Below are 12,608 nucleotides of genomic sequence, written 5' to 3' on the forward strand. Positions count from 1 at the left end.
GGATTGGCTGCTTGGTTGCTAGGCAACAGCGCGTTCATTAAATTAAACTCAAGATAGATGTATCGATATAAATATAAAATCATATCTATTTATTTTATTACATATAAACGTATTTATATTAGTTTAAAACAAACCGTCATCTGTCTTTGGACAATATGTCTATAATATGATAAATATTAACTAACCAAGTGACTAACCAATCACAGCGCGACCGTCCCTTCGGGCAATAGGATCTTGGAACGGAAGTAGGTGCGAGCCTAACTTCAACTGGGAGGAACATCAAGGCCTCAATGTTTGGTTCCGGTCTTGGAAAAAAATGAACTTTAATAATAACGATTGATTGATTGATTGATTGACATACTGTGAAATATAATGAAATGTACCCATTCTACATACTGTGAAATATAATGAAATGTACCCATTCTACATACTGTGAAATATAATGAAATGTACCCATTCTACATACTGTGAAATATAATGAAATGTACCCATTCTACATACTGTGAAATATAATGAAATGTACCCATTCTACATACTGTGAAATATAATGAAATGTACCCATTCTACATACTGTGAAATATAATGAAATGTAACCATTCTACATACTGTGAAATATAATGAAATGCACCCATTCTACATACTGTGATGAAATATAATGAAATGTACCCATTCTACATACTGTGAAATATCATTAAATGTAATAACCATTCTACATAACATGACATCACGAGCCGCGGTGAAGAGCAAACCACCGCCACCGCCCCCAGCCCTTCTCTCTGTTTTTACTCACCACGGCTCAACGTTATTTCAGCTCACCACCGACAAGCCAGACTATGAATGAGCCTTAAGTCGCCTGAGGGCCCTAAAGGGCGAGGTCGCATGCACGCATCCGCCTGGGTGACAGCGCTTTGGAATGGGGGTCAGATCATTCTGTACTGGCCATATAAGGAGCGTGTCTATAAGGAGAGTGTACAGGGTTTGATGAGGTCAGATCAACATATGGAATGTCAGAACAGGTCAGCTACATATATGGAGATCTAAGAGTGACAGCGGGGCCAGTCTTGAGTGTACAGGGTTTGATGAGGGCCCAGGTAGGGCCGGGCCTTCATTTCCAGGCCTGTTGAGAATGTAAATATTGATGACATCAGGTATCTCCATATATGGGCTTAATTGCGACAGCACGTCGCTTTTACTATGACATCGGGGGTCTTCATCACTGATGATGTCACGAGACCTGGGCACCATATATGGGTCTTTCCCATGTATGGGGATTTTGAGTGACACACTGACAGACAGGAAATGCACGATTCCATTTAACTGCGACCTACTGTAGCCTTAGAGTATATATGAATTATGTATATTATATATATTAATATTATACTCTTAAGACTGTAGCCTACATATGTTTAATAACCGTCTATTCTAACCGTTTATAGCCTATGATTATTTTACTGTATATTTGCATGTAATTAAATCTCCTGGTGAATTAAATGAAAATGGAGGACCCCAATGGAAACAAGCCTTTAATAGTGCTTTTTTCTTATTAATTTTAATCCTCAGACATTTGTATTGAACTGTACTTTAATATTCTACAAACTGTTAATAAAGTTTTCAATCAATCAATGTGTTTGTTGTTTACCTTTCTTACTGTAAGTCACTCTGATAATATAGTGTAGTATAAGCCAATAAGCATCGACCAATGAGAAATCAATATTATGTAAACGCAATACCACAGATCTGTTTGGATTAGTGGAGGACGGCCCTGGTACCATGGGGTTATACTGACACCTAGTGGCCATCATGATTCATGACAGGCTGGATGAAGCTGCTGGTAGAATGGAACGATGTTTATAAAACTACCCTAAAAATATGATTTATGTTTATTCAAACTACCCTAAATTAAATACTATTATGAATGTCAAAATAATGTGTTCAAATATATTTTATGTGACCATATTGACGCCTTGTGATGACGAATATGGCACATATTCAAAGTTGTAATATTGTATTATTTATTGACTGGAGAAATGCTCCATTGATAGTTATTCAAATTAAATATAGGGTAAATGTTTAATATTACAAAATGTAATACTGGGAGTTTATTTTCTAATTATACTGTACACTGTACAGTATATACAGTACCTGCACCATCAATAAAATGATGAAATGTAGATGCATGCAGTTGGTTCTTGCTGCCAGTATGGGAAAAGAATGGGACTGAAAAGAATCGAATGCACTCATGTTATGTTAAAACAAATTCCTATGTGTGTATACACAAATGGCTAATAAAGGTATCTGAATCTGACATTTCTGATAATTCATAAAATACATCATATTGACTGTTAAAGGTCAGCTTGGTGTACCTGGAATGATTCTTAAAGTATACACGACATTATATAAAGTATTATACAGATATATGTTATATATATATACCAGTCAGGTGGTACTGATGGTCAGTTTGGTGTACCTGGACTTACTTTTTAATTCCATTGTCCTATAATCTATAGAAATGGCAAAAAACAAGTTGTCTTCATGAACAAAACATTAACATAATGAATGTCTTCCAGATAGTATGTTCATACAGGCTGTCAGTCAACTATGTTTACATGCTCATATTGTTCATACAGGCTGTCAATCTACCACTATGTTTATAGTGGTAGATTTATACATATTGTCATGTCAGCTCAAAGAGACAAAGGTTTTACATTAATTGGAAATTGGATTTCTTGAATTTATAATTATTGGATGTCCAATGAGCAGGAATACATTTTCTTTCATTTCCTTCTGGTCACATCTTAATACGCTAGTTTAACTTTAAATTATTTTCCATTTGATGTACAATATAATCAAACTGGTAGTTTGAATTGAATGGGAAACCAAACCACAGAAGATAAAGTGTAGAGGAAAGGCCTTCACTGCCATCAGCAGTGTAAGGATTGTGAACTGAAACCATTATAAAGGTCTTCGTAGATCCATTCTACTGTATAAACTAAACATTTAATATTCAGAGTATTGTCTGGATATATTTATTCTTGTATGAGCCTGTGTTGTCTTTTAACTAGGAGAAACAATAGTTTTTTTCCTGCTGCTGCAGTTGGAAAGAATGACAAAGCAAGCTTGAATCTATAATCTAATTAATTGGCAGTTGCTGCTCTTCAGTGAACAGAAAATAATATGTACAGGTCTGGAGTCTCTGGACATCTAAACTAATATAACGATTAGAAATGATTACGATCAGAATAAAAATGAAACCCATTTACCACTTTTATAGCAGGGATTACTATCAGAATAAAACCCATTCAACACCTTTACTGAACAGCTAACTCTATAGGAGTGATTGATATCACAACAAAGAGCTTTAACCTTTTAACAAACACCGCGTTACAACAACCAAAATGTACTCAAACTAAAATTAAACCAACAGCGCGCGGCGGGAGCCTCCGATGGTCATGTGGAAGCGGTGACCCTTGCCCAGGCCGCGGCTCTTCTTGCCCGCGGACGTCAGGCCGCGCATCTCGCGGTGCTTGTGCACCGCCTTGGTGATCCACTGGGTGTCGGGGTTGCGACGGATGGCCTTGTGGAACGTGTCGATCAGGATCACCTCAAAGAACTTGTAGGTGGAGTCTTCTCCCACCCAATAGGAGTTGAGCACGCGCAGGCCGCCGCAGTGACGCCCGGCACGCTCCTGTTGGAGGAGAGGAAAAGTACAGTGTGAGTTACGACCAATGAGAGGACAGGAAAAAACACAGTGTCAGTCATACCTAAATAAAAAATAAAATCTCAAGACCGATAACGTAATGAGGTTTTAGGCCGACCAGCTGAAGAACTCATGACATTTTGTGTGAGACCATTCGTGTTTCTGAGAGATGTTTCTATTCTATTGCTAGTTTTGATCACGTCAAATACTCTTTCATCTTAAAATAACTAATGACCGAAAATATAGCTGATCTACAAGCTAGATCTGCCGTTCTCGCTGCGCAGCAGCATGGAGTCACAGAAGACCTGCTGGTTTTCTCTGGAATCCAAATGAGTGAAATCAGTCGTGGCGAATGAGAACTGTAATCCATGCAAGGATGGATAAAATCTTTCAAAGCCTATCCTTTTATCAATGCCTAAGGAAGATCGGATTACAAAAACACCTCATCAGCAGCCCTCTACAACCAGCTAGTGCTGCACAATTAATCTGATTGAGATCTAGATTAATTTCTAAATGTGAGCCAGAATGGTGCAGCACTGGTTGGCTGTCCAATTCATTTAGTTATTCTTGTATGTATTAATGTAGTAGTTATGACTCCAGGAGTCACATTTTTTATGTAGTAATGTTTAGCAAATACAGTGCAGCCATGCAACCAGCACGCCCCGATACGAAGAAATACACAATGTCAATTACACTTCTATAGGAAGACAGGAATAATACTGTCAGTTACACTTCTATAGGAAGACAGGAAAAATACTGTCAGTTACACTTCTATAGGAAGACAGGAAAAATACTGTCAGTTACACTTCTATAGGAAGACAGGAAAAATACTGTCAAACACCTTGACATGAACCTTCTACAACCAGCACGCTCCTATAGAACCACAGGAATAACACAGAATGTCAGTTACTCTTGCCCACCACGGGCTCTGTGCACAACCAGCCCCACACAGACAGTCCCATGGGCTCTGTGCACAACCAGCCCCACACAGACAGTCCCATGGGCTCTGTGCACAACCAGTCCCCACAGCAACAGTCCCATGGGCTCTGTGCACAACCAGCCCCACACAGACAGTCCCATGGGCTCTGTGCACAACCAGCCCCACACAGACAGTCCCATGGGCTCTGTGCACAACCAGCCCCACACAGACAGTCCCATGGGCTCTGTGCACAACCAGTCCCCACACAGACAGTCCCATGGGCTCTGTGCACAACCAGCCCCACACAGACAGTCCCATGGGCTCTGTGCACAACCAGCCCCACACAAACAGTCCCATGGGCTCTGTGCACAACCAGCCCCACACAAACAGTCCCATGGGCTCTGTGCACAACCAGTCCCCACAGCAACAGTCCCCTGCACTCCAGCTTCAGAGCCATTCAAATAAAGCTATGGGAAAATGAAGCCAACGGGAAATGGAATACTTTTCATCGGTTCAATATTCATAACACATTATTAAAGCACTTCCACAAAAACTAAATCTACAAATCTAATCTCATCTGCAAAAGTAGCAAAAGCTGAAAATCTACAAGCTCACACTGTCAAAATGTGACACACTGAGCTTGTAGATCCGCTATAGAAATAGAAATTTGAAGATTAGTTTAGTGACCAGCAGCAGCGATTTGACTGAAGGTCAGCTCGTAGCCACAATGAAACCACTACCTTTTATTTCCCCAACGTTTTGACACAATACAGGTTTATATAATGTAGAATATAAGAACTATATTATGTCGAAACGTGTGCAACAGTTTTACACCATTCTCCTACATCACAGGCTGCTGTTCCATCGTGTTATGCTGCGTTCACACAGGCAGATATAAAGCTCTGTATATTTGTAAACCAGCTCAATGTTTTGTAACTTTGCATCTTCATGTCGATGGCTTCCAATTTCCATAAAAAATTAGCCGCAGTTTTGCAACTCTAGATATTTTTTTTATAATGGATGAATCCATTTTTCACCCCTGTGTCAATCATCTAATGTGATCCTGGGCTCTACACACCCTCCGCCAACGGACTTAACTCAACAGAGAGAGAGAGACAACACTAACATAGCACTACTGAAATAATTAAACGTGTGGTAACCTGAAAGTGACACGCACGCACACACGCACGCATGTCACACAATGCCACAAACCCGTTGAATAGTACTAGAAGTACGTCTAACGCCACGCGTTGACGCAGAAACCTGTGGCCTGTAGAATGATGTTACCATAGGTGTCTCACAGGAGTTTCATAATCCTAGGGTCACCTCATTCGACAGGTGAGGCCTCGAACACAGCGTGGTGGAGCTGCATGGTCTGGGGTGTGAAGGTGACCACTGCAAAGGCGTGCCGGAGACAGATCAAACACTTCCAGACTGCGGGACGACTGTAGAGAAGAACGGACAACTTTAAGAAGCTGCTACCCCTAAAGAAATCCACTTAATATACCCACCAGTAGGATAACAGCCCCGAAGCCAAACAATGTGACTGCATTGGATAATATCTCATAAAGCTCTCTGTCTAATGGATGATTTGTACTGGTGTCTCACACAGAAAATAGCTGTTCTACAAGGTCCAGCTTGTAGATTTTATTTTTTCAGTGCGAGACACGGTGTGCAACCATCTATGAAGACCTGGAATGCATCTCTGTCACCTTAGCTTTTAACCACTTTTAACCATTATTTTTTTAAACTTAAGCTAACGAAAAATAGCAGATCTACAAGCTCGTAGATCTGCTATTGTTTTTGAAAAATCATGAAAATGTGGCGCAAGTCTTTCACAGCAAACGTTTTTAACTCAAATCTTTGCTTCTGGGGGTCCCTGACACAAACTTAGAAGACATTTTGTAGAATCTGGTCTCAGGTCTCAATGGCTTACGCCCTACCTTTGTATTGAGCGGCTTGATGGCGAGGCTGAGCAGGCAGGGCACCTTGCCACTGTTGGTGAGCTTGAAGCGGGCCTGGGCCGAGCGACCCACCAGAACATTGTTGAAGATGAAGCGGTTGTCGTCCAGGGCGTAGATACCTTCGGCGCTGCGGAACTCCTCCGAGGTCAGCAGGCTGCTACTACGACACAGACGGTGTTCCTCAAAGATAGAGCCCAGGTCTCCCCCGATCCCTGGAGAAGCAGAGAGAGAGATAATTTTTTAATTTTAAATAAAGAATGTTTTAAACATATATATTAATGTTATACTATCTGTAAACAATTGTAAGTATTGCCTTTGTTAAATGTTAAATGTTTGTCTGTGTCGGACCCCAGGAAGACTAGCTTTTGTCAAGGCAAAAGCTAATGGGGATCCTAATAAACAATAAAATCTTAGTGTTTGCCAATTATTTGGGGGCCCACTCGCAGCCCACGTGTTGAATACGTGAGAATAACTTGACACAGCAGTATAGCACTACACACACACACACACACACACACACACACACACACACACACACACACACACACCTGGCACGCAGACTTCAGCCACCAGTCTGTAAGGGATGCCCCCCGGCTGGTCCTTTGGGTCCCGGTCACTGATGTCCACGGACAGACACTCGCTCCAGTCGCCCACCTGCTCCGCCCCACAGTCCACGGTCACCACCTGGTGAGCCCCGGGAGGCAGGGTCCCCGCACAGGGCCACACCGTGAACACGCCCACAGTGAGGCGAACCTGGGGGAGGGGGGGGATGGATGAGGGCAGGGGGAGTTTGGACAGCGTCTGGACGGCGTCACACCTGGTTCATGCTTTGACGCCGTCAAAACGCAACGCAAACGCACTCAGTTGAGCCAAATAGCACTAAAACCAGTCTTACCGGTTTTATTCCTGCATAATCTGTGCCATTTGTCTGATTATGCAGTAAATTATGCGTTCGCATAAACAAATTTTTCTGGTGGGTCTAAAAAACGTGCCTCTCACTTGCGTCGTGACACCCGTGTCCTTCTGAGTGGCCCCCTCCGAGCGTGCGCACAGTCACACGCCCGCAGCCAGGAGGAGGAGGAGGAGGCGGGTTTGTTCCCCTCGTTGGTTGGTCGGTCAGTTGGGAAGATGCATGCACGTGCGCATGTGCTCCGGTGTACGCACGTGCATACGTGCAAGCTTTTGCATGCGTTCGAAGGGGTGGGTCAGGCAGGGTTAGGGTTTTTGTACAGGGGTCCCGCCGGGGGGGTCCGGAGAAGAGACCGGGGGGAAGTGTCTGCGCAAACAAAGACGTGCACGCCTCTACACCCTTCCGGGCGTCCACACTGAAAAGACTCATTGCTCGCCATTCAGCTAAGCCGCGCCCACAGTCGTCCCAGTGTGGGTGAGTGAGTGAGTGAGTGACCCTATTTCCCCGGAGAGTGACCCGGAGGGAGACTGGTGAACGACTCGTGATGAGGTGAGGGGTTTGGGGTTGGGACAGGGGGGACAGGGAATGGGCCCATCCATAGTGTAGTTCCGCTTTTCTGGTTCATGCATGACAACATGAACCTACTAGGCTGATCAAACAACAACATATGGACCGACTCACGACGAGGCGAGGGGTTGGGGCCCGCAGTCAGGAGGAGGAGGAGGAGGCGGGTTTGTTCCCCTCGTTGGTTGGTCGGTCAGTTGGGAAGATGCGTCACGTCTCCCCCGGAGAGTGAGCTCCCAGGTGTTCCTGTTGTGTGCCAACGCTCCGCCGAGCGGTTGAGTGGGTCCGGATATAACGCTCCGCAGAGCTGCAGTTCCTGTATCCTGATGCTCCGTAGAGCTGTAGTTTGACGTGTAGGTGTTTCTGTTACGTGCCAATGCTCCGCAGAGCGGAAGGGTAGTGAGGTCATGGGCCCATCCCTAGTGGAAAGGGGACAGGGAACGCCCCCCATATGCCCCCACATGCGCCTCCCAGCAGGAAGCTGTTTGGCTGAATGGCTCTCACGAGGCCCGCGCTTTACTGGACCTGAAGCTCTGAGACAGACAAGGAGCAAGGTGGTGTTATAGTTAGTGATAAGTAAGTAAGACATATTGTTGTTTTGACACTATTCATTTGTAAATAAATACCTTACTAATTTGCATCCCCATGTTTGGGGATGGAATTGAGTTTGATAGCGAAATGGCACCCACCTACACAAAATTTGACTACTTGTGTGATTGTAAATGGGTTTATATATGAATATATCCAAGCCAGTACATCGTATTATTCAAGCAACATTATCGTTCTTTTTGGACCACCTCGAAAACGAGATGGTACGGTACATCTCAAGGTGTTTTTCTTAAGTAGAGTACTTAGTTTACATTCCACCACTGGTGTTGTGTTTAAAGGTGTCCTACCCCGGCCTCCCAGGTGGTGCAGGCGTGTGTTTGATCAAGCGGCAGATGCTGAAGCAGCTTTCAAAGTCTCCTGTGTTCTCAACAGTGAACGTCTGTGTCCTCCTGCAGCCGTAGACCACTGGACCAAAGCTGAGGCCACTCGTAGGTGTGATCTTGTACCTATAGGAGAGGCAGATATAGTCGAGCATTTTTGGCCATATTAGATTAGTACTGTAGGTTATGACTCATGAGATGATAAATCATAGGTGATGAGACCTTTTTTTTGCAAAAACAAAAACGGAAAAGATCTGTTTATAAAAATACCCGCCTGTATACAGTACGTGTGGACAAAGCCTAAATCTTTGCGTTGATTGATCGAGACAAAAAGACAGAGGATGTTCACATCGATTCAAATCAAACATTTGAATGACAATTATTTTATATATACAAAATGTTCTCATTTGAATGAGGGACACATTACAAATTCTACATAGGCTACTAATACTACAAAAACTGGTGTCAGTGATGCCATATTGATCCCCAAAACAACGTGCGCTGACCTGGAGAAGACTGACTGGATGGAAACCTTGACTGGAATGATGGCTATGGTCTCTCCTTTCTCCCCGATGCTTGGCTCAATCACCTGCAGAAGAGAACGTTTGAACACAAGCTCATACAGTAGTACAGGCATGGGATTCAACACAAATAAACGGCACTTGATGGAACCACCAACTTTTATTTCTTCCTTTATTTTTTCTGTGCCACGAGAGTGGCAGCAGAGTGTAGGTAAACCCTGCCAGGGGTTTTTGCCTCTATTTGGTCATCTTAATTTTCGGTTTCCCGGCCTGGAGACTACCATTGTAATGATCAGCTATTATTAACGTTAGCTCACGTCGTAGTTTCAGAGATACGAGGCATTGAAAATCCTACTTTGACTGGTAAAGGGGCGGGGGGACGAATACGTAGCTGGCAGATAACGTCTCATACACTGGCGTATTCAAATGTTTTGGACTGGTAATGGATATAGATTCAGAATGTGACGATGCGTGGTGACCGTGTATGCCCTTTTCTCTCCCTGATTTTGGTGTTTTAAGGATTCTGTTCTACTTTAGGTATTGAAAAATAGCAGATCTACAAGCTCACCGAGCACCAAGTGGTGCGCTCCGAGCTTGTAGGTCTGCTATTTTTGAAAAGTCGTGAAAATGTGGCGCAAGTCTTTGAATATATATTTCAGAGATTTGTACTAAAATATTGGCTTCTGGGGGGTCCCTGGAACTACATGGGGGTCCGTGGTCCAATAGAGATAATTCTGGGGGTCCTTCACATGAAAAAGGTTGAGCACCACTGAAATAGAAACATGGGTTTTTCAGAAAAATGTTAGGATTTAGAAGCCTTTTTTATCGACCTCAGTCCAAAATGGGTTAAAACATTGACCATCAGCAACATAATAAATTCAAACCTGGCACCGCAGAACAGGCTGATCTTTGAGCGAGACCTCCTTGTGGTGCTTGAAGAGAACCTGCACTGCCGTGGACCTCTCTGTGGACATCAGGGTGCCGTGAAGGGGCGTAACGGTGAAGATGGAGGCCCAGTTTGGCTGAGACGGGTCTGTTCGCTCTAAAGTGAATCTGGTGCAGAACAAAATATCCAGTCAAAAATCAGACAAATCAAATCGAACTGAGCGGTGCAGTGTGTGTGTGTGTGTGTCAAGCATTCGCCCCTGGACCAGACCAATCTGTGGGTCGTGCAGGGTCACATTTTTCATGGATCCCTTAATTTAGTTTTGTATTATTATAATTTCAAAACATTTTCAAAAAAACATTCACAAAAAGTATTTTCATGGATAAGAAAATAAAAATAAACTTTTTTTCATTAATTGAATGAATGTTTAATTTAAGCTTATTCACTTTGTGGATACAGGTGCATCATGTTATTGACTGTTCCAACTCACTTGTCTTTCTGACCACTGGCATAATGCCCAACGTCAGCTTCTTAAGTCTGCCTTTGCGGCAGATTCTGGCAATGCTTTTCAATGGGAACGGAGCGGTAAAGAGGTTAAAACCCTCTGCTCAAAGAAAAATGAAGCCTTTAAGAGTGGCAACAAAGAGGCTTTTAAATTAGCCAGGTATGACTTTTGAGCATGCTGTGAAAAAAGCTGAAGCCAAATATAATGACATGACCGTGCATATAAGTCTGCAAGACAAACTACGTGCCAACGACACCAAGGGCGTTTGGCAAGGGATGCAAATCATCACAGCGTATAAAGGCAGCCGCCGAGCTCCCTGATAGATTGAACCAATTCTATTGTAGATTCGACATGCCCAGCGATGTCCATCCCAGTGAAACAGCAGTTAGTATAGATTCTCACCTTCTGCAGGATGCAGAAGGTGATTGCCGACCCCTCCCACCCTGCCTGCTCTCTTTTCGCACCCCCTGCCCTCAGGTAAGAGACCGCTGCAGTCTCTAAAGTGCAATAACTCGCGCTTTAAAAATAGCACTTATCCCGAGGCTGTGCACCTCCTGAATGCTGACCCTCTTTTCGCTCGCACTTTACAGCGTGAAGCTGCTTTGTAATACGACAAACTGCGATGAATTTATTTATTCAACATGAATTGTAACATTTTGCATTCTACTTATTTATTGGTCCCCCTCATATGATGTTTGTACTTTTGTATCTTGTTCTACTGTCTGAATATGTGTCTTTTTGTATGTCTGTTTTAGTGCACTGAAACAAATTCCAATCAACTCTGTTGACATGGCAATAAAATATTGAATCTTGAATCTTGTCCCCATTGAAAAGTAGTGTCAGAATCCGGTATAAAGGCAGAATTAAAGATCGATGTGACTGCACCCTAAAGGACAAATTTTAAGCCCAAATAATATTATGTGTGTACAGCGTGACCAGAGCATAGCAAGTGTTTAAGTATGATCTTTAATGTTCTCGGGGGTCAACAAAAAAGCCATTGCTCGCCTACAAATAGTACAAAATTATGCAGCGAGACTGCTGACAAACACGAGGAGGCGTGGGACACATCACTCCAATAGAATTGATTTTAAGATTTTATTGACAACTTTGACAACTACCTACATCTCGGCCATGCTAAAGCCATACAACCCAGCGTGTACCCTCAGATCGTTGGGTAGGGGTCTCCTGACTCCCATAAAAAACAAACTCGTCACCATGGGTGACCGGCCTTCGCAGCCACCATATCTGTGGAACGCCCTACCCCAGAACCTGAGGCTCTTTTTAAATCACTGTTAAAAACCCATCTGTTGTTCTGTTCACAAAGGCTTTCCCCTAGATTTATTTTATTGTTTTTGCTATGTGGTGTTGTTTTATTTTATTGCTTCTGTGTACTGCAGTCACGATTTATTGTTGTTGTTTTGTGCCTCTAAGCTGGTGTACTGCATTTTTACGTTCCATTGTAAAGCATTTTGTAACTCTGTTTTGAACAGTGCTTCATAAATAAAGTTTATTAGTATTAATAATTGGTAAGTTGTGACCATAACTACCTTTAGGAAAGGCGATGTCCAGAGCTACAGCAATGATCTGCATGTTCTCAGTGTGCACGATCCCAAGAATGTTCTCCATATCTGACACCTGAGGCACAATATGCACACGCACACGCACACGCACACACACACACGCACACACACACACATTAATGAAATTACCTAT

At 43.1% G+C, this 12,608-nt stretch overlaps 2 protein-coding genes across 3 annotated transcripts in view; both read right to left on the minus strand.

The window, feature by feature from the left end:
- Positions 1 to 2,491: 2,491 nt before the first annotated feature.
- On the minus strand, positions 2,492 to 8,089 carry LOC308335871 (hydrocephalus-inducing protein-like; the record flags this gene model as incomplete). Its single annotated transcript, XM_080793090.1, has 5 exons — positions 2,492 to 3,685; positions 5,943 to 6,061; positions 6,560 to 6,792; positions 7,129 to 7,397; positions 8,007 to 8,089. The coding sequence occupies 5 exons, from the start codon at positions 8,087 to 8,089 to the stop codon at positions 3,598 to 3,600; spliced, it is 792 nt and encodes a 263-aa protein (XP_080649216.1). The 3' UTR covers positions 2,492 to 3,597.
- Positions 7,198 to 12,608, minus strand: part of LOC308334997 (large ribosomal subunit protein eL15-like) — a 41,918-nt gene continuing 36,507 nt past the window's right edge. Inside the window, exons 4-9 of one of the 2 annotated variants that reach the window (XR_013965952.1) lie at positions 12,443 to 12,530; positions 10,389 to 10,557; positions 9,490 to 9,572; positions 8,951 to 9,109; positions 7,580 to 8,587; positions 7,198 to 7,333 (exon numbers count right to left, since the gene is read on the minus strand). Coding sequence is in view for 1 of the 2 variants with exons in the window: in XM_080791922.1 (XP_080648048.1) it covers positions 8,248 to 8,587; positions 8,951 to 9,109; positions 9,490 to 9,572; positions 10,389 to 10,478 (672 nt within the window). In the remaining variant the exon portion in view is untranslated. Of the gene's footprint in view, positions 8,588 to 8,950; positions 9,110 to 9,489; positions 9,573 to 10,388; positions 10,558 to 12,442; positions 12,531 to 12,608 lie in introns of both variants that reach the window. The other variant, XM_080791922.1, reaches the window with a different exon arrangement.

This window comes from Protomyctophum bolini (genome assembly GCF_963924005.1).
Source record: "Protomyctophum bolini genome assembly, chromosome: 20".
Classification (NCBI taxonomy): Eukaryota; Metazoa; Chordata; class Actinopteri; order Myctophiformes; family Myctophidae; genus Protomyctophum; species Protomyctophum bolini.